The 25,495-nt window shown below is 35.0% G+C and overlaps 2 protein-coding genes across 8 annotated transcripts in view; one reads left to right on the plus strand and one right to left on the minus strand.

The window, feature by feature from the left end:
• Positions 1–5,436, minus strand: part of KIF18A (kinesin family member 18A) — a gene marked incomplete at its 3' end in the record, with an annotated part of 105,028 nt that extends 99,592 nt beyond the window's left edge. For 3 of the 4 annotated variants that reach the window (XM_081241333.1, XM_081241334.1, XM_081241336.1), the window contains exon 1: positions 5,342–5,436. The other variant, XM_081241335.1, reaches the window with a different exon arrangement.
• A 68-nt stretch (positions 5,437–5,504) lies between these two features.
• Positions 5,505–25,495, plus strand: part of METTL15 (methyltransferase 15, mitochondrial 12S rRNA N4-cytidine) — a 379,555-nt gene continuing 359,564 nt past the window's right edge. For 3 of the 4 annotated variants that reach the window (XM_081241341.1, XM_081241337.1, XM_081241339.1), the window contains exons 1-2: positions 7,635–7,749; positions 10,752–11,029. In XM_081241341.1, coding sequence (XP_081097467.1) covers positions 10,769–11,029 — 261 coding nt within the window. In that variant the 5' untranslated portion in view covers positions 7,635–7,749; positions 10,752–10,768. Of the gene's footprint in view, positions 5,609–7,634; positions 7,750–10,751; positions 11,030–25,495 lie in introns of those variants that run through there. The other variant, XM_081241338.1, reaches the window with a different exon arrangement.

The raw sequence follows: 25,495 nt of genomic DNA on the forward strand, positions 1-25,495 counted from the left end.
AATCAATCATTAATTCATAAAGTTAACTGTTAAAATCCCAGTTCTACTACTTTACTGGCTGTGACAGTGGGCAAGTTACTTAACCCCCTTGTGGTTTAGTTTCCTCATCTGTAAAGTGGGATTAATAATAATACCTACCTCATAGAGTTCTTGTGAGGATTAGCACTTAGAACAATGCCTGGCACAGAGTATGCATTACAAGTGTTTGCTATTACTGCTATTATTGTTATTACTACATATAGCTTAGTGAGGAAACATTGATAAAATGACACAAATATGCCAAGGTGTAACTGTGACAAGTGCTATCAGGTAAAGGTTAAATTTGCTACCTAAGACTATAATAGGAGATTGATATTCTTAGAAAGCTTCCTAGAGGAATGACTGGAACTGAGAGCTGAAGGATGGATAGTTATTAACCAGGTTAAAAAAAATTTCAGGAAAGAAAACTAGTTATTCATTCAATAAATATTGAGTGCCTTCTATGTGCTAAGCATTTTTCTGGGTCTTGGGATAGATAGGGTCAGAAGTGTATGTGTGGGCTTGTATTTTAGATGGGGTAGTTGTGAAAAGCTTGTCTAGTGGGGTAACTTTTTACAGAGACTGAAGTGAGGGACTGAGCAAGTAAGCGGCTCTCTGGGGTAAGAGTATTGCAGGCAGCCAAGTCCAAAAGCCTGTGGTAGGAAACAGCTTGTGCAGAGGACATAACTGGCTGCATGATGAATTTGCTTAAATCTCATTTTGTTTAACAGTTTAGTTTTAGGTGATTGTAATTCTATCTAGAGCATCTAAAGAGATGCTCAGTTTAGCTCTGTTCAGTCCTGACTGCAGCTGGAGAGAAAAGGGAAAGGAGAGGGCTGTATTAAAAAGATTAAACTGGATAAAGGTGGGGCTGGATCTAGAAGATTTGAATGCCAGACTATAGAGCTCAGATTTGATTTTAAGTTAAGTGGGAATTACTGAATGTAAAAATTTGCTCAATTATGTTCAAATATACTGACATCTTCAGGGATTAACAAGGTTGTTCCTACATTAAAACATGATGACTGCTTTCTTTTCTAACATGGTCAGGTAAAAGAGATGGACATCCAGCTGATTCTGAATAAGGCACACAGAAAGGATATCCTTAACCATTTTTACTAAGAAGTGGCAAAAGAAAAGCCTAAATATTGTTACCTGTGCAATACTGTGTTGATTCAAAAATTCTTTTCAGATGATCATTCAGAAGACAGTATCACAGACTATGATCAATTTTGTCATATCTACTCTTAAGTGGTATTTGTTGATAGAATCAAAAAAGCCAGCTGTTAGGATTTCATTGGTGGGACTAAAACATTAAGGATAAACACTTCTAATGCCATTTTCATTATAACAGAAAGGTATTTGTCTAGTCTAGAGAGAGTACAGTATGAAAGAGAGTAATGAAGGGCTTTAGTGGTAATCCATAAAATGACAGGGTTAGACTATATGATATCTAAAGTCCTTTTCTAGCTCTAAATTTTATGATTATTGCATATGATTAGAAAAGTGTACTAGAAAGTGACAAAACATAACAGCTAATAGGACTGTACGCTTCTACCTTTATATCCCTCCTTATCTCTTGTAGTGTGCCTGGTATATAGTAAGTTCTCAAACATTTGATTAATGAATAAATTAATTAATAAGTTATAAAAAGTAGACATGGAATTCAAGAAAGCAATATATCCATTTAGAGTAGAGGTAAACATGTATACTTCTCTAAGAGAACCAACATTATCACAGTAGAGTACAGTGGTTGGCAATAACAAGAAATTCCAATGAGGACCCCGAGGCATCAAAAATAGTTAAATAATGTGCCCAATTTCTTTACAAAATTAGGAAAGCGAGATCATGTTTTATGTTAATCATTGAAGATGGTTAAACCACTATCACTTAACAAGGTTAACGTTCAATTTTCTGGGAGATTGACACATAGAAAAGCTCATTCTTCTGTTAAGTTTAATGAAGAGGTGTTAAAACTAATTCTCTTCAATAGTTGCAAGTGAATATGAACCAAGTGGAACAGGCAAGTCCTAATCTTATATCTAGCTACTGTTCTCCCTAGATAAAGTTTAGGCCAATTAAGTCAAGGATTATATGAAAGTATAATAAATTTTACTTAATTCACTGATTGTATGTACTGATACCTTCTTCAAAAGCAATCAGATCATGTTATGGACCTCATCTTGTTCTCCTGCTCCAATGACTTCCCAGCATAAGAATAAAATGTAAACTTACCATGTTCTGTGGGTTCTACATCTGTGGGTTCTGTGGGTTCTACCTCTCCACCCCTGTCTCCAAATGTTATCCCACCTCTCAATTACTGTTTCAATTACACTGTCCTTAGTGTTCCTCCAACACCTCAGTCTCGTTCTGGCCTCATGGGCTCTGCACCTTCTCTTCTCTTTGCCTGGAAGGCTCTGCCTTCAGATATTCGCAAATCTTAATATCTCAGTTCATCATTCAGGTCTCTGTTCATATGTCACTTCACAGAGGCTCTCCCTATAGATTCCATTCAAAACTGTATCACTGTGCCCTTGCCTCTCTAATCCCTTGCCTGCTTTATTTTTCTTCCTAGCATCTAGACTACTTGGAAAATATATATTATTTGGTTACATAGTTATTGCTTATTTACCTTCTAAAATGTAAGCACTATGAGAGTATGGACTTCATCTGCACTCCAGAACCTAGAAGAGGGCTTGTCAAATATTTAGGATTTATTACATACTTGTTGAATAACTGAATGAAATAATGCAAAGTTTCAAGATATGTGTGCAAAAAACAAGTGCAGAATAGTGGACCTGGCATTCAAACATTTGTATTTTCAAAAGATATATACATATTTGTACATGCATGGGCTCTCTCAGGAAGAGAACAGAGGACATTGATAATACCAGTTGCTTGATGATGGGAAAATATGCGGGTCTGGGTGACAGGCAGTCTTACTTTTTACTTTATATCCTTTTGTATTATTTGGATTTTAAACAAGTCTAGGTATTTTTATTTCAAAAACAAAGCAAAACAAAACAAGATTAAAATTTACCTTAAACACAAACTTTCATTTAGTAACAATTATGGAATACTTTCTCCTGAGCTCTTATTCTACAAATACAAATGTGCTAAGCAATTTACATACTTCTCATTTAATCCCTGTAACAATCCTATGATATAGGTATTATTATCATACCTATTTTATATAGAGAGAAACTGTAGTATAGATAAAGTTAACTGGCTGAAGTCACACTATTGGAAGCACAAGACGTAGAATTTGAACTCAGACTGACTGAATCTAAAGCTCAAGTATTTAATCATCACTCTCCATGATGTAAATATATAACCCCCAGAAATTTTCTGATAGAAGTTAAACTATTTGCCTACTTTTGATAGAAACCTCAGGGCCTAGTACTGGGGCTCCTGAATGAATGCTGAAATAAAACTGAAAATTCATGATTTCTCTGTGCTTGCTGGATAACACACACAGTTACCTATTCTCAGAAAATATGCTATTGAGAACTCTTGGATTAGGTAGATATGGTGATAACTAGTAAAAATGAACAACGATGATCATTTGGGCACACTCAATGTGCCAGGCATTATGGTAAACATTTGACATTCATCATCTCATTCAATCCTTAAAAAGATAAAGTAGACTCTATTATTGTCTCCATTTTACAAAAACAGAGACTTAGCTTTAGGCTAAGGAATTTTCCCAAGATGACAAGAGAGAGTAAGTGAGAAGCCAGAATGTCAATCCAGGTCCAAAACCAAAGTCCATGTTCTTAACAACTCTGGTCTATTGGAATCAAAACAGAAGGCTTTCAAACAATGGAACAGAAAGGTCATATAAATTTTCTTGAATGTGTGGAGTAACACAGTTATAAATGATTTCTTAAATACAAATTCAAATCTGAATTAGATTCAGATTCAATAAACATTTGTTAGGAACAGGAACTATCCTCCACTCTATCATGTATAGTCTCTATGCAACTTAAACCTCTTATTGGAAATAACCTGAGTGTTAGAGCCACTGCTTCTATTCACTTGTAAGCATCAAGGAAGAACGAAAATTTCAAGTGGAGGGATGGGCAGCACTGACATCTGAGCTATTTTTTCCTCCTAGTTTTCTGAGTTCACAGCATAAATGTCATTTTATTGTGTACCTTAATTGATTCAAGGTATATTTATAGTGGGACAAGATACATTTTTAAAATGAAAATTTTGTGTACTTGTAAATACTTATTTAGTAACAGAAGAGGAGACAATTACTACCGTTAAAGGCAGATAATCTTTGTGTACCGAAATACACAATTCTTACAAAATAGTAGAAACTTAATAACAAGCAGTATCTAGCCTTTGGATCTAACATTCTCCTGCAACAAGGTTCATAAATACCTCCCAAAATCCAAGGCGGGGGGCGCTGACCGTGATAGAATAACACTATCAACTAAAACCTGTAGAATGCCTAACACATTCTACCCGATAACAGTTAGTAACCTCAACTATACGTTATACAGCACAGTTATTCAATTCTGGTCAAATAATCTCATAAACAGCAGTCAGCCTTGACTTCTCTGAAACTGAGTGCCTAATGAGCACTCCTCAAGGCGAATCTCGCAGAAACTACGAACAGACGGTAGAACTGATGCTCAGTGCTTTAAGTCCCTTTCATTTGCAGAACACTTTGTCAACCAGTATCTCTTCCATAGCTCACCTGATTCCCAGCAATCCCGTTAAGTCAGTGCTGGCAGGTCTTATTTTGATGCTACATTTGGGGTCTGGGAAGGTTCCCAAGTGACCTTTGCCAGGCTAACGCAGAACCTCGCTGGACAAAAAGGATACAAGCTGGTGAACCAAGGCTCCTCTTGATAGTTAAGCCCAGGGTTACATTTACATCTGTGTCTGAAACAAAACACTCTGAATTTGGAGTCCGGAAGGAACTTTACACTGTAAGGTGCCGGACAGTTAAAAGCGTTCTGCCAAAGTCTGGGAAAGGGGCCAAGATGCCCTTTAAAACTTCCGACTTCCTGAGAATTTCAGGCAGGAGATCCCTGACCTTCCTGCTGAGCAGTCGAGGTCTCCGAATCAGGCAGAACCACATTCTAGTGGGTTCTCGAGTTCCTTCTTACTTTCACTTTCTCCACTGGGACCCTAAACAGGCGCACCCCCGTCCCCACCCGCACCGCCCTACCTAACGCTTCCGTATTTGTCAACAAACCCACTTGGTCCTCTATCTCTGAGGCGGCGGGACCCCTCTGCTTCCTGCGAGACGGGTCATCCGAAAAAACGTCCCCGAGACGAGAGTTTTCTTCTCTTGCCTTTAACTCACCTCAGGCCCAGGAGAGGTTACGGAGACGCTTCACTTCAATGTCCGCCTCTCGGCGATTCAAACTCAGCCAAGAGATTCAAACCCAAGCCAGCTTTCTCAGCGCCTCGTTTCATTGGCTGCCGTCATCGTGACGTCATCACGCCGGACGCGGCCGTGGCGCGCTGCAGTTTGGCGCCCGGCGTCTCAGCGGCCCCCTTACCGTGGAAGCTACCTTGCTCCGTGTCACCGTGGCAACTCGCACGGCAGTTTCCGGAGGCGTTGGCCGAGGTGGGCGGGGCTAGGCCGGAGCTGCCACCTGGGATCTTCAGGCAGCCTTCAGACCGTGGGCGCGGGCTCCGGTCCCAGGGTTCTGGGTGTGAGTGAGACGGGTGCGGGCAGGGGTTGGCGGTGCTCTCGGCTAGGGGGAGAGGCGGAGCCTGTTGGGTGTGGATTAATGGGTTCTGGGTATTTGTTTTCTCCTTTTCTCTATTGAGTAGTGAGGCCTCCAAGACACAGGTCCCATAATCTGGAAGGTATAGGGACCTGTTCGTTCCAACCACTTTCAGTTGGACCCAACTGGGGTCAATTCGCCTCAGTTAATTGAAAGTTCAGGACTTTGGTTTGAGGCCCCAGGCTTCATTTCTCAGGAACCCCAGGCCTACTCCCTTAGTGCTGACTCTGAAACTATTTGTTGTATGGCTGTTTTTTACATTTCTTTCTAATGATGGCATTATAAAATAAATTCATTTAAATTTATTGGCTTAGTTCATTATTGGATGCAATGGGCTTTTAAGCCTGGGTTGTAGGTAGTATTTTAGAATGTACACTTTAAAAAGAAAAAAATACCTGGAAAAAATGGGAAATGTTTTCGCTAAGAGAATTCATCTTTTATTTATCAGGATATTTTTAATAGTCTGATCTGAATTTTATTGTTGTTCTTTATGTTACTATTGTTGTATCCATTCATTCAGTAGTTATTGATTGTAGATTTTAAGGACATAATAGCACACAATTGAGTCAAAATCCCTGCGCTCTCAGAGCTTATGCTCTAGTGATTCAGCATCACCATATATACAGGATAGCACACCACCAAATGCAGAGTATTATAAGTGAAACAATGTAGGGGAAACGCTCATATTATAGACATTTATTTCCTATTGAAAATCAGAAACACTATTGTATATGATACATATTATAAGATTCTTTCTGAACACTGGATAGAGCATCAATAAAGCTACTAATTGCTGGCTGTATTACATATATCTTAGCTAATGAGATAGTGATTTGTATGGTGCTGGGTTTGGTAATAAAATTGAGAAGGCTTTTAATTTTATTTCAAATATGCACTCACTCTATAGTACTTTACCTTTGATGTCCTGGACATTTATTAATTTTATATATGTTATCTGGTGACTTAATTTTTGAAACAGTCCATGAGATGTAGATACTATTCATTTTACTGAAGAGAAAACTGAAGTTTTCAGAAAATCTCTAAAGGAAAATATTTCTGTTGAAGGGTACAACCCAGCGAATTGGGAATGGAGTCATTTGTTTCTGAAATACATTCTAGATTAAGTGATATTAAGATGCTATCTAATGTAGTCTGAAAATAGGCATATATTACCAATTTCTTGTAAAGGTGTACTGATCATTGGTGAATAAGTAGAAGTGTTTAAATTTCGTCATTTTTGATACCCACATTGCATAAGGCTGACCAGTCTCACAGGTGTTTCCACATCTAATCTAAATGCTTATTTTACATTTAACTTTAAATTCTGCCTTACGCTTGCCATTTAACAGTGTTCAGATTTTGAAGTCCATATTTTTAAGGAATTGTAGATTTACTATGCCAGCTGGCTTCTCTTTAGTTTGGCAAGACATTAAGGCGTACAACAGAAAGGACAAGAAACTGGCGTATTTTGTAACGAAATGAAGGGAAAAGAACCAAAACTTTCCAAATACGTAGTGCTAAGGAGACAGAAATTCCCACCTTTTGTTATAAATTAGAGTGTACTAACTGCCATGTTATTTAAAACATAGAAATTTAACATAGATTCAGAGTAAACTGAAAAGAGTGGAGAGAAGGATAAAATGGAAAGTGAGATTTGAAGTTTCATTAGACATTAAAAAAAAAAAGTAAAAGTGAATTTCAACCTGGCAATGCTAGGGACTTATATCCCGCACCTCCCCCAGGAACACCATTTGGAACCCCGAGCTCCTGGGGCCCTTTGGCAGCTGGGGCCTGGAAGCAGCGGAACCAAAGGCAGACGGTCCTCTGTTGCTGGGGCGGACGTGGGCCCAATCTGTCCGTTCTCGCAAGTTTCCCCCAGGGCTGGGACTTGTGCGGGCGGCAAATTCAGGTTCTCTGTCACCGTAGTGGTCGTCGCAGGCCCGAATTAGAGGCCAACTGAGAAATCTTCGTGCCTCAGGTGAGGAGAAGGTGGCCGAGTCCCGGGAGCTCTTTTGGATCCCCCTCTCACCTTTGGGGGAACTTCCAGGGGTTGCCGGATTCACCCAGCACAGAGGAAACTCGCGCCTCTGCTCTCTCGCTTCCTCTCCTCAACACTCATTCGTCCTGAGTTCAGAAGTTTCTAAACAGTTTCCCTTGTCAGAGTGTAATTCTTACGCAAAAGAATGGATTCTAACTTTTTCTTTAGGACCTCTTTCACTTTCTCTGTGTTCGGGTGCCAGCCTCCAGGTCGAATTTTTGGCCTTAGGAATTAAGTTTCCGAAGGGTTTTCTCTGCAGGGGGAGCTGACTGCAATGACGGTAATTGGTAGCTCCGTTGAGCAAGTAATTTTCAAAGGTATCGCTCACCTTTGTGTTCCCACATTTAAAAGAGTAACCTGGCTAATTCCGTGGTCTCAGTTTAAATTGAATTTTGCTGGCAGAGAAAAGTTAAATGGCTTGCCTAGGAAACCACAGAGTTGGCTGTAGAGTTTAGGTTTCCTGATATCTTGCTTCTTTTCTGTGAACAGAGGGAAGTTAAACTATCTTAAATCGTCTAGGGGGGGCTAGTTCTTAGCGGACTGTGGAAGTGCTTGGGGTTATCTGGTGGGATATGGGGCTGCAGAAGAGAGGGAAGGGACTCCCTTTAGAACTTGCCTACTTCCATTTTTAGGGAGGTATTCAAAGACACAACCAAAAAGGAAGATTAATTATTGAGGCCTTTTCTCCGTGTTTACCCACATTAGTAGCCAATTAGTGTATACCAAAATCTAGAGGCTTTGTACCTTGAATATATTTGAGTAAATACAAAGAAATTGAATGCAGAAGAAAATTAAACGCTGTTGAAAGTAGCATTTTTTTCTACCCTATTTGCTTTTTCCTGTGTGGTTCTGATTCTGATATTGGAATTGATGGGCTTTTTGTTTGCTTGTTTTTTTAAAAAAAATCAAAGTCTGAACATTGCAGTATAGATTGTTTACATATATTGGATAGGCAAAAGAATCGAATAAGTTATTGGTTGTATTGTTTAAATACTCCGTATTCCACTATTTAGGGCTGTACATCGTTCCTGTGTCCTCTGTTGGGTGCCCCACAGTATACTGTATTTCCAAGTGGAGTAGGACCAAGCAATAACATATTGGCTCCTTAAAAAAATGAATCTAATTCATGGAATACTACAAATACCTAGTCACAGTGTAATCAAAGTACCATTCAGTTACATGAGTGTATTAAATAGAGCCAGTGGGCTGTGTTTATAGCATATAGGTTAAGAGAAAAAGTTCTGGGGATAGAATGCTGATGTTACAGTTCTAGCTTTATGGCTCTCTAGCTATGTGACTTTTCAGCAAATTACTTTTCTGTCTTCCTCTTGTGCAACATGGAAATAATAATAGTACCTACCTTTAAGAGTTGGGGTAAGGACTGAATGAGTTAGTACATGTAGTGTGCTTAGAATAGTAAGTGCTACTTAGTAAGGGCTCAATAAATGTTAGCTTTTATTTTGAAATATGTTAGAAATGGTAAGTTAGAGCTAGATTTTATTTTGAAATATGTTAGAAATGCTAAGTTAGAGCATAGTTTGGCATACTTCTGTAAACTTTCTGGAAAACATAAGGCATAATTCATAATTTGGCTAATTTGTTACTGCTGAACATCCAAAATCTCACTTAAAACACTCATTAAAAAATTTTTTTTGCCATATTGTTTCTGTGTCACATTTACAACATAATTCTGTGAATTATGTCTTTGATATCCTCAAGGTTATATCTTACTGATATTATATTGATACAATATCAAATATGTATTTTTATTTATTTTCTAGTCATTACATGTGATTGACTTTTCAACATTATTCTTCATTTTCTAATGCAAAAGGAAGGGAAGGCATATTTAATCAAGATTTATGTTTCTTAAATATTTTGAGAATGTGGTTTTTGGTAGGGTCAGTGAGACAAGTAAAATTTTCTAAAGCAAGGTTAATTCTATAGAATCTGGAATTTATCCATCCATTCTTTTATATTTTTATTTTTTTCCAGAAAACACGTACTAAGCGCCTAGTGTGCATCTGATTTTGTGGATATAAAGGTGTGGTTCTTACTTTTAAATAACTCATAATACATGAGGAAGGAAAAGAGTAGTGTTAAATTGTTATTTACTTTAATATTTAATTAAACTTTAATAATATCAAAAATGTTGCTTGCATCCAAATGGGTAAAGAACATTCAAAAGGTGTTCTGTTAATATATTTCATAAATTACTTTTTTCCTCTCCATTTTAAAGAATTACAGATTACAGAATAAAATGGAGCAAGTAAGAGAAAGTGAAGGAATGTATCAGTTATTTACTTGCTTTTTTGGGGGCATGGGGCAGGGAGCAGATAATTAAAATGATATGAAGTGCCAAAGTGTGTTCAGTGGAGTGTTTATAAAGTTATAGTTTAAAATGATATGTATTTCACTGATATAAGCTATGGTGAGATGATTTCGTCAGAGCATATCCATGACAAATCTGTAAGATTTTCATAGACTGATAACCTTTTCTTTTTGGTTCTACATGCATAGTCTTTTTTCAGGGACAATTTTTCAAACAAAGTTAAATTGAAAATGAAGATTTAGCATTATGAGAAAAACAATTAGAAGAGCTTGAAATAAAAGACCATGTGAACCTAAAATAGAATAATGTTTTTAATCCCTTTTAGAAAAATGATGACTGATTAATCAATATTCACATCTCTGATGGTTAAAACATTAATGGTCTCAGAGCTTATCAGGCCACATAAAAAATTGTATTTTCAAATAGTTTCTGGGGTTCTCTTGGGTTCCTTACTTTGCATAAGGAGGGTAGTTACCTTCACTTTTCTGAGATTATGAGTTTTACGTATTTTTCCTGTGTTAAATATTTCATACTAATCTGCTTTCCCCCAAGTATTATAACATTCTTTTGAAAAAAGCCAACAATCATGATATTTTAAATTTTTTTCTAGATTTGTTGATCTACAGAATGCTTCAATACCCATATTTTTGTAGAATCTATAAAAAATTTCTTTCGTGCTGGTTGGAATCTGGCATATTTAATTTGGGTGTCTGGCCAAAAAAAATACATGCTACAGCAGAAAGATGTAATGAATATGAAGCCCAGGAGCAAACAGATCAAACTGGAGCTCAGGAGTTACAAGACAGAGATTCTGAAGTGATGACTAAATTACATATTCCAGTGATGGTGGATGAAGTTGTTCGTTGTTTGGCACCACAAAAAAGGCAGGTAAGTTGGTTAGTTTTATATTTTCTAACACTTTTTAACTGAGATATAATTCACTTAATATTCACAATTTTAAGGTGTACAATTCAGTGTTTTTTAGTATATTCACGAGCTTATGCAATTGTCACCACTGTCTAATGCAAGAACATTTTTATTATCTCAGTAGGAAACCCCATACCCATTAGCATTCACTCCCCATTGACCCCCTTCTTGCCCCTGAAAACCACTAATCTATTTTTTGTCTATGTGGATTTGTCTAATCTGGACATTTCATATCAATTAATTCATACAATATGTGGTCTTTTCCGCCTGCCTTCTTTTACTTAGCATGTTTTCAGTATTTATCCACATTTTAGCGTTTGTCGGTACTTCATTTCTTTTTATTCCTGAATCATTCCATTGTATGGATACGACTTTTTTTTTTATTCATTCATCAATTGATGAGATTTATGTTTCCACATTTGGACTACTCTGAGTAATGCTGCTATGAACATTCATGTACAAGTTTTTGTGGGGGCATGTATTCAGTTCTCTTGGGCATGTATCTAGGAGTGGAATTACTGGGTCATATGGTATCTTTTTGCCTAACTTTTTGAGAATCTGCTAAGCTGTTTTCCAGAGTTGATTAGTTTTGTCAAAAACAGTTTTAAAAGGAAAATAACATTATTCCAGCTATGTGGTTAGGGTATGAACACTGAATTCTAATATAGCTTCTTGAGAATTTTCGTATCTTTTTAGGAATGACTGGAGACAAAGATAAAAATCGGAATTCCTGTCCCCTGTTTTCTTAGGCTTAGTTTTCAGCAACCTTTCTGTCTTACTGAGAGTTCTCCAGAGATATAGGACCAACAGGATATGTGTGTGTGTGTGTGTGTGTGTGTGTTTGTGTGTGTGTGTGGTGGGGGTGTATGGTGTATGTGTGTATAAAGAGAGAGAGAAAGAGAGATTGTTTGATTGATTTTAAGGAATTAACTCACGTGATTATAGAGGGTTGGTAAATTCAAAATCTGCACAGTAGACTGGTAGGCCAGAGACCCAGGTAAGATTTCCAGGTTGAGTCCAAAGGCAGTTGGCTGGCAGAATTCCTCCTTGTTCCAGGGAGGTCAGTGTTTGTTCTATTAAGGCTTTCTAGTGATTAGATGAGACCCACCCATTATATGGAGGGTAATCTGCTTTACTCAGTCCAGCAATTTAAATGTTAATTCTTATCTAAAAAATACCTTCACAGAAACATCCAGAGTAATGTATGACCAAATATCTGGGCACTATGGCTCAGCCAAGTTGACATATAAAATTATCCATCATGCTTGCCTTATTTATAGTGTTGCTAACAGGATTGTATAAGGTCTTAGGTATGAAAATCTTTAAAATCTATAAAAAGATCACAAAAATGTTAGGTGTTACAATATCCAAAAAGAAAAAACTAGTCTTTCTGAAAATTAATCACATTTACAAAAGGAAAAGAAATCTTTATCATAGTAAATTTTCATTAAATGTCTGTTTATAACTTCATGCTGATAGTAATTAGCATACTGACTTCCAAACTATGATCTCTTATTCTAGAAGCTACTATTATTACCTAAATCAGTTATATTCATTTTAAAAGCCATTTTTTGTTTCTTTTCCCAACATATAGTGGCTTAGTAGTTAAGAGCAAAGATTCTATAACAAGACTATAGATTTGAACCCATTGTCTAGCACGCATGTGTGTGTGAACACATACACACAGCTCTTAAAAAGCCATCAGTGATAGGACTTAGGTTGCTTTATCATAAAAAATATTCTGTTTACCTTGTCCTCAGGCAGGCAGTATATATATAATGAAATAAACCCAGTATTCTTTTTTTTTTTTTTTTTGCGGTATGCGAGCCTCTCACTGTTGTGGCCTCTCCCGTTGCGGAGCACAGGCTCTGGATGCGCAGGCTCAGCGGCCATGGCTCATGGGCCCAGCTGCTCCGCAGCATGTGGGATCTTCCTGGACCGGGACACGAACCCATGTCCCCTGCATCAGCAGGCGGACTCTCAACCACTGCGCCACCAGGGAAGCCCAAATCCAGTATTCTTAAATGAGATGATGTGTTTAAAGTATCTGACTAAATGCTGTCACATAGTAGGGACTCCAAAATATACATGAAAATGTAAGTTAAAAAATTAAATTGGATAAAACTTCCTGTTAAGTATGACTTCATCAAAATGAAATTCTCTTCACTTCCTTTAAAGATTCATAAGGCAAGGATAGTAATTAAAACTCATACCAAAATGTGAGTTTTAAAATGTATGTGTAAATATATATATTTGAGATATATATGAGAGGGGAGGGGCAGTTAGTAAAAATGTGGAACTGGATTTGATGGCTTGAATTTGATCTCTGGAACCAAAAACCAAATTCATTGTATAAATTTGCTGAACCCTAGTAACAAAAACCAAATGTTTATTTTGCAATAACCCATGAAGTAGAAAAACAACCAAACAGAAACAAACCTGGCTAAGTCTCCTTCTAATTCAGTACTGGATTTCACTTTTTTCAAAAACCAAGTAGAATAAAATTAGGCAATTCTACAACTTGACCTACCCTGCTGTTTCATTCTGTTCAAGTTCGTGACAATTGTAATGTTGGTTTATTTTGACATTTCCATTGTTCTGATTTCAGTTGGGTTTTCTAGTAACTTTTTATAGAAAGTTTAATTTTATGAATGTTATTTATGAGAAATTTAATGTGAGGTACACTTAGAGACAATGTTATTTCTTACCATTTCTGCTGTCTGGCAGACAGCTTTATTCACTATTCCCTTAATCTTCAAGTAATAAAGAACTACTGACAGTCCTTGGACAGGAAAGTTCTTCATTTCTTCCAGCACCCATTATTTGCTGCTTTTCTTCCTGAGCCTTTTCTCCAAAATCATTTTCCTTTGCAAACTATGAGTCGTACATTCACCTGTATCAATCACCTACTTAATTATTGTTTTTCACATCACCTTCAATGATAAATTTGCAAGTGAAACTTTGATCATAACAGGAACTTTAAATGTAGTTTTGAGTGAGGCCTCATTCATTTAATAATTATTTCCTTTTCTTTAATATTTAAAAGATGCTTACTTAAAGAAAATAATTGATTTTGGTAATTTCTTCTGCATCATAGCCAATTCACTACATATTAACTTAGTTTTGCAAATACATGCAAAATATTTATGAGTTTGAATTAAAAGAAAAAAATTCCTCTTCCTCTTCCTTGGGAGGTACAGAAGGGGTTAAATAAATTATAATTCTTCTCCTTGCCTTGTTTTCATTATTTCATAGTCTGGGTGAATAATTTTTGTAAGAAAGTATTACTTATTCTACAGACATTTTTTTTGCTCCTGAGGATGTTTTAGTGTAGGCTACTTTGGTCAATTCCTTATTTCTGAAAGCTGGAGAAAAATGCATGATCCTGTCCAGTTGAAAATGTTAGCAGGTTGAAGGATATAGGAGTCTTGGTATTCTTTGCCCAGTAGTATTGCTAATGTAGCTTGGTGCCTTAGAGTTTCTATAGGAGTGATAAGTTATGAGGGACATGATGGTCATGCAAGGACTAGTACCAGTAGATGTGTAATTTCATCTGTAATCATGTGTAATTTCATGTGTAACTTATGTGTAATAACATCATATGTAATTTCTTGTGTAACTTATAAGTAACTTATCATGCCTCTGCCTCAGATTTCTCATCTGTAAAATGAAGAAATACAACCTATCTCATATGGTCATTGTAAGGGTTAAATGAGTTCATTTATGTAAATCGCTTAGAATAGTATCTTCTGAGTAGTATGAGCTCAATAAACATTATCTGATGATATTATGGGGATAGGAAGGTCAGCACTGGTAGCTAGATACAATAAAATTCAGGAGAAAAATGCCAGGAGGCAGCAAAGGTGGAAATAAAAGTTCCAGCAAAGGTGGAACCAACATGTTTGGAACTGAAAAAGTACTGTTTCTTTTGCCTGAACCATTCTTCAGATCTTGAGTTAAATTTCACTTTCTCAGGGAAGCTTTTCTGGAGCCTACAGAGGAGAGCAGTCTCCTGATTAATACATCCGTGGAGTCATATACTTTTCTTTCATAGCACTTATAATAATTTATAATTATAATTTTTTAATGAGATTATTTATTCAGTGGACATCTCTCCTAGCAGACTGCCCTCCGTGAAAATCATGGACATGTTTATCTTGTCTACCATTGTATCGTTATATCTTCAGGGCCTAGCATAAGGACTGTAACATGGTGGGTTTGTAAGGATTTTTAAGGGAGTGAATAAAAGTCAGAGAAAACTGGAGGACAGATGTGAGGCACAGATAAAAGGAATGTCCCTCGGGTACTATGGTAGCTTCTCAGGCTCAAGACTTATGATTCCAGCCTCAGTGTGGCAGGCCCAGTCTGATGAAGTAACTGGAGAAATCTGGGGAAGGAACAGATATGAGGACTGAGAAAATGAGCTGGTACCTAACTGATGCAAAATAAATTATGATAAATGTCAGGCTAAGGTTATAAGGTTGGGTTTCTAAATATTTAAAATAAGTATTTTATCTATTTTGATAGTCTAACATTTTACACTAATTTCATCATCACTTGATTTACCAAAGCTGTCATGGTACAAGATATGATAATTTTCTTTCTAAAAAATGCCCTATGCTCTATATAATGGATTTTTCTTAACATCAATTGCAGTATTTCACTTGTTTTACTTTAAATCCTTTATAATCTTTAAACAGAGAGTGAACATCAAAGAGAAAATCCTGGGACTATAGGTTTACTGTCTTTAAATATTAAAGGCTGATCAATAACAGAAAGGAGGAGTTTATTTTGTTTAAACTCAAATTATTGAAAAAGTTAAGAACTTTTATATGAGACAGGACCTGTGCTATAGCACATGTAGGGAGATGCATTTTTTTTCCTAAAGAAAGAACTATTAAATTTCAGATAGAATGGACTGTGTCAAGATGCAGTGTCCTCTCCTTTATTTTTTAACATATAGCTTTCTTGGAAGCAAATTTTTATTTTACACTTCTTTCTACCATTGTTTATTTGAAAAATGTTTCCGTTTTAAAGCATTGTGTAGCTAGTTAAGTGACCTATGTATCAAAATACCTTCAGGAATGTAATATTTCCAGTGTTGTACTGGTAAATACTTAACAACCTAGTGTGTGGATCAGGGTGGGGTATGGATTTAAAAATAATAAAAAAACCTTGATATATTTTGCTTGAAGATTCCCATGAAATACAAATTCTTACCATGCACATTTCAAGCTACTAACCTGGTGTCACTGAATGTAGCATTAGGAAGAAATATGTAGAGTTGGCTCTCTAGCTAATGTGAATAATACTGGATAGGACCCTCATGGTTGTTGCCATTAGATATCTGTAGATTATATAATGGCAAAAATTTTTGCCTGACAATTCTGAAAATTAGTACAGTCTGTAAATTTTCCCCTTAGCTTATTTGACATTCCCTCGTTAAGACTTATATTTTATGTTTCTCCTGGAAGGTACCATGGTGTAGCCATAGAATACTGTTCTCATCTACTTTTTTTTTTTTTTTTGGCGGTATGTGGGCCTCTCACTGCTGTGGCCTCTCCCGTTATGGAGCACAGGCCCCGGATGCGCAGGCTCAGCGGCCATGGCTCACAGGCCCAGCCGCTCCGCGGCATGCGGGATCCTCCCGGACCGGGGCATGAACCCGTGTCCCCTGCATCGGCAGGTGGACTCTCAACCACTGCACCACCAGGGAAGCCCTCTCATCTACTTTTTAACAGTGGTATTCTTTTTTTCTCTCTCTAATAAACAATCCATCCCAAATATAAAACAGGTTAAAAATGGTATTGTATAGTATGAATTTGTTTATGTAATTTACTTGTTATCAAGTCCATTATGCATTATATAACAGTGAGACATTTTGTTGAGTGCAAAAACTTTGAAATCAACATCAGTGTCTTTTTTTTTTTTGCACAATTTGGATTCACACAGGTAAATAAATAATAAAAATGTAACTGTTTTTTAAACAATTTTCCTGGAATCTCACCTTAATTTTTAATTAAATAGAAGTAGTAAGAGAATTTTAATTAAATCAAAGAGGCCATTTTAGTAAAAAAATGTTAATTAAAGGTTCAGTACAGCAATAAGATAAAGCAATTATAAATATTTATGCACCTAATGTCAGACAATCAAAATAAATGAAGCAAAAACTGACAGAATTGAAGGGAGAAAGAGACAGTGCTACAATAATAGTTAGAGACTTCACTGCCTCACTCACAATAGTCTATAGAACAAGCAGACAGAATGTAAATAAGGAAATAGAGGACTTAACACAATAAACCAACTAGATCTAACATTTACAGAACACTCTACCCAACATCAACAGCATATAGATGTCTCAAGTGCACATGGGATATTTTCCAGGGTAAACCATATGTTAAGCTATAAATTCAGTCTCAATAGATTTTAAAAGACAGATATCATTTAAAGTATCTTCTCCAGTAGCAATGGGATGAAGTTAGAAATCAATAACAGAACAAAATCTGGAAAATTCATGAATTTGTGGAAATTAAACAACACACTCTTAAACAACCAATGGATCAAAGAAATCACAAGGAAAATTAGAAAATATTAAAGATGAATGAAAACAAAAACACAATATACCAGAACTGAAGACACACAGTAAAAGAAGTGCTAAGGGAGAAATTTATAACTATAAATGCTTAGATTAAAAAAACAAGAAAGTTCTCAAATCAGCAACCTAGCTTTACAACTTAAGCAACTAGGAAAAGAAGAATAATGAAACCCAAAGAAAAACAATGAAGAAAATTAATGGAACCAAATTGAAGGGACCAACAAAGTTGACAGTCTTAGCTGGAAGGTCTAAGAGAAAAAGAGAGAAGAGTCAAATTACTAAACTGAAAAATGTCCCGGGGACATAACCTCCAGTTCTACAGAAATAGAAAGGTTTCTATAAGAGTACTATGAACAGTTGTATGCCAACAAATTGGATAACCTAGATTAATTGGATAAATTCCTAGAAACCACAGAAGCTACCAAGACTAAATGATGAAGAAATAGAAAATCTGAGTAGACCTATAACTAGTAAGGAGATTGAATCAGTAATCAAAAAATTTCTTGACAAAGAAAAGCCCCAGATCTGATGGCTTCACTGGTGAATTCTACTAAACATTCAAAGAAGAATTAATATTAACCCTTCTCAGACTTTTCTAAAAAACTGAAGAGGAGGAAATACTTTCTAACTCATCCTATGAGGCCAGCATTTTCTTGATACCAAAGCCAGACAAAGACACTACGAGAAAAGAAAACTACAGACCAATATCCCTTATAAACACTGACACAAAAATCCTCAATAAATACTAGCAAACAGAATTCAGCATCACATTGATAGAATTATACACCATGACCAAGTAGGATTTATTCCTGGAATGCAAGGATGGTTCAACATACAAAAATTGATCGGTGTAATATGCCACATCAACAAAATGAAGGGAAAAAACATGTAATCATCTTAATCAGCGCAGAAAAAACGTTTTACAAAATTTAACACTTTTTCATTGTAAAAACACTCAACAAACTAGAATAGAAGGAAACTCCCTCAACCTAATAAAAGCCTTATGTGGAAAAACCCACAGTAAATATCATACTCTGTGAAAGACTGAAAGTGTTTTCCCTAAGATCAGGAACAAAGCAGTGATGCCCACTTTCACCAATTCTGTTCAACATACTACTAGAAGTTCTAGCTGGAGCAGTTAGTCAAGAAAAAGAAATAAAAGGCATCCATATTGGAAAGGAAGAAGTAATATTATCTGTGCAGATGATATAATCTTATATGTAGAAAACCCTATAGATCCCACACACAAACCCAAACCAAAACAAAACTTAAAGAACTTATAAATAGATTCAGTAAAGTAGCAGGATACAAAGGCAGCACACAAAAATCACTATACATGAACAATCAACAATCTGAAAAGGAAATTATGATATAGTTCCATTTACAATAACATTGAAAAGAATAAAATGCTTAGGAGTAAACTTAAGCAAGGAGTTGAAAGACTTGTACAATGAAATCCACAAGACATTTCTAAAAGAAATTAAGACATAAAAAAGAGAAACGCATCCTGGTTTCATGGATTTGAGTACTTAATATTGTTAAAATATTACCCAAAGCAGTCTACAGATTCAATGAAATTTGTTCCAAAATCCCAACGATGTTTTCTGTAGAAATAGCAAAATCCATCCTCAAATTCATCTGGAATCTAAAGGGACCCTGAATAGTCAAAAAAATCTTGAAAAAGAACAAACCTGGAGGAATCATGCTTCCTAATTTCAAAACTTACTACAGAAGTACAGTAATCAAGAGTGTGGTACTGGCATAAAATCAGACATACAAATCAATGGAATAGAAAAGAAAACCCAGAAATAAACCCTCACATATATGGTCAAATGATTTTTGACAAGGGTGACAAGATCATTCAACGGGGAAAGACTGTCTTTTTAACAAATGGTGCTGGGAAAACTGGATATCTACAGAGAGAAGAATGAAGTTGGGCTCTTATCTAATACTACATAAAAAATTTACTCTAAATGGATCAAAGACCTAAATATAACACCTAAAACTGTAAAACTCTTAGAAGAAGACATAGAACAAAAACTTTACAACATTGGATTTAGCAGTGATTTCTTGGATATAACACCAAAGGACAGATAGCAAAAGACAAAAATAGATAAATTGTACTTCATGAAAATTTTAAAAAATTGAGCATGAAAAGATACTATTCACAGAGTTAAAAAGGTTACTCACAGAATGGGAGAAAATATTTGCAAATCATATATCTGATATGGATTTAATATCCAGAATATATAGAGAACTTTTAAAACTCAACAACACAAAACAAACAATCTGATTCAAAAATGGGCAAAGAACTTGAACAGACATTTCTCCAAAGAAGATATACAAATGGCCAATAAGCACATGAAATTGATGCTCAAGATCACTAATCATTAGGGAAATACAAATCAAAACTATAATGGGATACCACCCCACACCCATTAGAATGCCTACTGTCAAAAACATCAGAAAACAAGGTTGGTGAGGATGTGGAGAAATTGGAACTCCTGTGCACTGCTGGTGGGAATGCAAAATGATACAGATGCTGTGAAAAGCAGTAGGGCAGTTCCTCAAAAAATTTAAAATAGAATATTACCATATGATCCAGCAATTCCACTTCAGGGTATACTCAAAAGAATTGAAAGGCAGGTCTTGAAGCAGTATTTGCACACCCATGTTCATAGCAGCATTATTCATAATACCTAGAACAGGGAATTAACCTAAATGTTCATCGATGGGTGAAGAGAGAAGAAAAATGTGGCCTATACATAAAATAGGGTATTATTCAGCCTTAAAAAGGATGGGAATCCTTCAGTATGCTACAGCATGGATGAACTATGAAGACATTTTGCTAAGTGAATAAGCCAGTCATAAAAAGACACATACTATATGATTCCATTTACATGAGGCATTTAGTGTAGTCAGACTCATAGGCAGAAAGTAGAATGGTGGCTGCCAAGGGCTGTGGGGGAGACGAATGGGGAGTTATTTTTTAATAGAAAAGATAAAATGAGTTATGTAAATGGATGGTAGGCATGGTTGCACAAAATTATGAATGTATTTAATACCTACCACTGAAAAATACACTTAAAAATGGTTAAGATGGTGGGTTTAAGTTATATGTATGTTAACATAATAAAAATTTGTTTTAAAAAAGAGCAAGTTACTGTTTTGAGAAAACACTTCTTTTTATATTAAATTATGGCCTCTAGAAATAGATGATTGTTTTATAATTATATGCCAACATCAAATAAAATAAATACTGTTGCTTTTTTATTTTACTGTTGCAGATTCTGTATTTCTTGCAGATTTCTTCTATGTATACTTCTAAAATATGTCTTTAATATATATTTTAAAATCCCATTAGTATTGGATTTCATGATTAGCTTTGTGTTTATTATATGCAATATTTTATTAGTACCGTATTTATTTAATATGTTATCTGATATTTCAGCTATTAGTAGCATTTATATGTAGCCTGCACTACCTGGTAATGTGATGAACATTTTACATACTGTTGTTAAGGTATTTAAAATCTTTCAGGGAGTCAACAGTAATAAACACAAAACAATTAGACAATTAAATATTGAATTCTTATATCTGATCATTTAATTATAATTTTTATCACTAATTTTTTGTTGTAAAAACTACAATTTATCAGCTCTAATGTGTATTAGTTAAACCCATCTTACTCAAAGTATCAAATATAGAAATTCCTCTTAGAGTTTTAGGGTGGGGCATATGGGAGTATGGATCCCAATGATAAATTTAGCATATTTTCTCTAATGGGAATGTGTATATTTAATGCTATTTATAAAATGTTTGTTCATGCTATAAGAAATGTGAAAAATTGATGCAAAAATGAGTTTTCGGGTTATTTTTTCAAATTTTATTTGGCATATATAAAGAAATAAGGTCTTTAGGTAAATGAGCTACTCAATCATGCCCAAAATGTTAGTTTCTTTAACAGTTCTTTAGAGTTTTAGAAGTATATACATCGTTTATAATTAAAAGGAGAATAACTTATTCATGCTTATTTTCCCTTAAAGATGTGGTACTATTTAAAATACTTATTTTCCATTTATGTATTTTTATGCACATTTATTTAAATAAATAACTGTATAATTACATTAGTTTTCATATTGAAATCTTTAATAATTGCAGTGTATTTCTTGAATGGATATCCACCCTTTCTAGTAAGTTTAGTATCCGTGAGAATACTTTTGCTTTTCTATCAGTGGCTTAATGCATTTTTATCCCTGTATATAATTATCTTCATTAGAATTTAGAAGCAGATTATAAAGGACATTGGATAAATAAGACCAATAACTTAATTGATTCTTTTGCCTATCCAGTGTCTTTAAATTATCTTCTTATAATTTGGTCTTTTTTGTAGCCCAGAAGATGAATCTTTCCTATACGTTTGCTATTCAAATATGAGAATTTAAGATTCTTTTTTTTGTTTTAAATTTAACTTAAAAGGTAATTAGAAATTACAGTTTTTGGTTCAGCAATAATCCCCAAATATATGTGGTTCCATGGTTGCGAAAATGATCTTCCATTTCTAAATGTCAGACATAAGTACTGAACTTTAAAATTTATTTGAGCAGTTCTTCAAGTTCAGGAAGAAAACAAAGGTCCATTCTGTAAGGGAAGCTCAGAGAAAGAAAAAGGAGAAACAGGTGAGATTTTTCTGTTCACAAAGCACATTTGCATGAGTCATTCTGAGTACTAGTTACTGTCTATTTAGGTCAGCACTAGTCCCTGATCAATAGTCTAATCATAGTTACTGCAAGAGGCTAGGTCCAGTGGTTTTTTTTTTCTAGGTCCCATATTATTTTTGTTAAAAGTGGTAGGAAGTGTACCTTGACCTTGTGAGTTCTCAGAACGTTTTATTTTACTCTTCTTCCACTACCTTCTCCTCGTATAACAAACTACTTAGCTGTAAGTAGAATACTTAAAATGTTATTTTATAATAAACGAAGTTGCAAAGCTTTATTGTGACTCATCTTGTTGTAATGATCTGTGAACTCTCTTTCTCTTTCTTTTTTTGTGGTGCTAGTTTTTGTCTCCTTTGGGTGAAACAAATATTATTTATCAGAAGGTAATGTGCATTTAAAGATTTTATTTACTTTGATGAATGTTGTTTCAGGAAGTATTTATATGCATCTTTTATGGCTACTTAATTTTTCTTGTTCCCTATAAACTTTTCACTTGGTTTGCTTGAGTCTTTAATGTATGAGATGTTATATTGCATTGTGTAATAATTTTAAGGATATATTTTATCCTCGTCATATTCATTTGCTCTGTGTGCTATACAGTATTTTTCTGTATTTATAATTAAATTTCCAGAAAAAAGCCAATTCTTTCTTTTGTTGAATATTTTTTTCTTTTTGAAAAGCAAAAGAAGTTAACTCAAAGAAAGGTATAGCATAAATTGACTAGAGCCATCAAGTAACTGAGGCTTAGAGATGGAGATAGAGGGAAAGGGTGCTGTCAAGGGAAGGAAACTGTAAGAGGATGTTTTCAGGAAACAGTGTTAATACTAAAAAGGGAGACAAACTTCATGAATTTCTATCTTCTCTATATGTTTTCCCTTCTTTTTCCAGCCTCCTTGCTACCTTATGTCTCTTCTCTGTGGTTTTGATTTTACCTTCCTTTATAGAAGAAATCATGAAATAATTAAAGCAAATTCAGTCATCCATTCTTCCTCCCATTTTAGAAATGATCTTCAAAATGGTCTTATGAAGACTAACTTTTCCACTAGTACAGAATATTGTCACCAAGATGATTTCTTCTTTGAGTAATACATGTGAAACCAACATTTTTGAATAGAAAGGCTTGATTTTGCTCTAATTTAAAATGATTAAAGCAGCAAACTACCTTAATGAATGAACATGAAGCCAACTTTTCTTGCTAAGGACTACTTGAGAGCTTAAATACAAAGTGAGATATTTCAGAATATTTCAGATATTTCTAAGTGAGACAGACAACTATGAGAGAGAAATGTTTTATACTGTTTTCTTGGTTTAATATTTTTGTAACATCTTGTTCATTATAGAAACTGCTGAGATTTTTCTAAAGTTATTGTTTTCCCCTGAAGAGCCATTAGCTTAAATTCATGGTTAATAACATATAAAATAAAATATTTTATTTCAGAATTTATTCAAAGTAAGTGTTAGAAGTTCTTCGAGAAACTTACATTAGGGATATTCAGTCAGTTCTTCTTAATGTGACTATACCTTCTGAAAGCCAGGGGTGAGAAGTGGTGTTAGTGTCAAATTCTCCATTTCCTGTAAAATCTATTTATGGATTGACATAATTCTGATTCGATTATGCTGAAGGATAAAGGATAAAGGTAAATAAGTATCCAACTACAACTGGCATTTTTTGTAATTTTTTTGTTTTCAGTGTGTTCTGGTTTGAATTTTTTTATTACATCCAAGGTAACTGACTTGACAGATTTGGTTTTATAATTACACATGGAAAAGAATTCAAAAAGTAATTTTTTTTATAACTGATTAATGAATGAGTTTTATCCTTCTGAAGATGTAACCATATAAATCAAAATGTTCTTTGTTCATGGCTCACTTTATTTACTGACCATCCACTGGGTATGTCTTAGTCCATTTGGGCTGCTATAAGGAAATACCATCAAGTAGGTGGTAGTTTATAAACAACAGAAATTTATTTTTCAGTCTATAGTTGTAAGTCCAGGATCATTGTGCCAGATGTTCTTGTGAAAGCCCTCTTCCTGTTTCATAGCAGTGTCTTCTTGCTGTGTCCTCATATGGTGGAGCCTCTTTTATAAGGCACTAATCCCATTCGTGAGGACTCCATCCTCATGATTTAGGTACTTCATAAAGGCCCCCCTTCCTAATACCATCATCTTTGGGGGTTAGGATTTCAGCATATGAACTTTGGGTGGATACGGACATTCAGTCTACCACAGGGTACAAATTTTTCTTTCATTTTTGAAGAAACAAAGAATATGATCTGGCACCCACCAAAAATAGCTTAGAGTTTCCTGAAGGAGGTAAGGGAAAGGCAGCCTGAATGGCAGGATAAGTAACTAAACTATTAATATTGTTAACAGAACTAATAGTAAATGATAGGTCAAAGGTAATCCATTTTATGGATGCTCATTTTGCTGAGAGAGAGCAAACTCTAATTGAGTTTATAATATATAATTATATCCACAAAGTAGAGAATTTTATGATATACAAAGGCAGATATTCATTTGCATTATGATATGAAAAGCAAGATATTAATTTGCATTTTAAATAAGATTCATTACAGCATTACTCTCTAGCTCATTATGTCAGTTTAGGATGTTAACCACAGTATTGCAGGTCTCTGATACTTTTTACTTCAGTGATTATGGGAGACCAAGAATTAACTAGTTAAATGAGAAAACAATAAACCATTTTTAACACTTATGTTAGATTGTAAATTAGGATGATTGCATATTCCAGTTACTACTTTAAGTTCTATAAATGTTTTTGTTCATTACTTTTGTTTTATATTGGTTTTTGGGTAAAAAGTCTTATAAATCTTTCCAAAGTATAACCTTACTTACCTTAGAGTCTATACATCTAAATTAAACTTTTTAAAATTGACTTAAGGTTGTAATTTTGAATATCCATTCTTTTTTGTTCTATGTAACAGTGATTTTCTAAGTGCCTTAATTTCTTCCTTCCCTAAATCCCTACATGGCTATATATTTCTGGGTGCATTTTTAATCTTTTCTGCTAGTGCTTATTTCTTAGTATGCTCACTTAGAGCAAGGTCCTCACTACTAAATTTTCCAATAGAGCTAATCTAAGCAAACTGGA

Source organism: Mesoplodon bidens (assembly GCF_964165515.1).
Source record: "Mesoplodon bidens genome assembly, chromosome: 7".
Lineage (NCBI taxonomy): Eukaryota > Metazoa > Chordata > Mammalia > Artiodactyla > Ziphiidae > Mesoplodon > Mesoplodon bidens.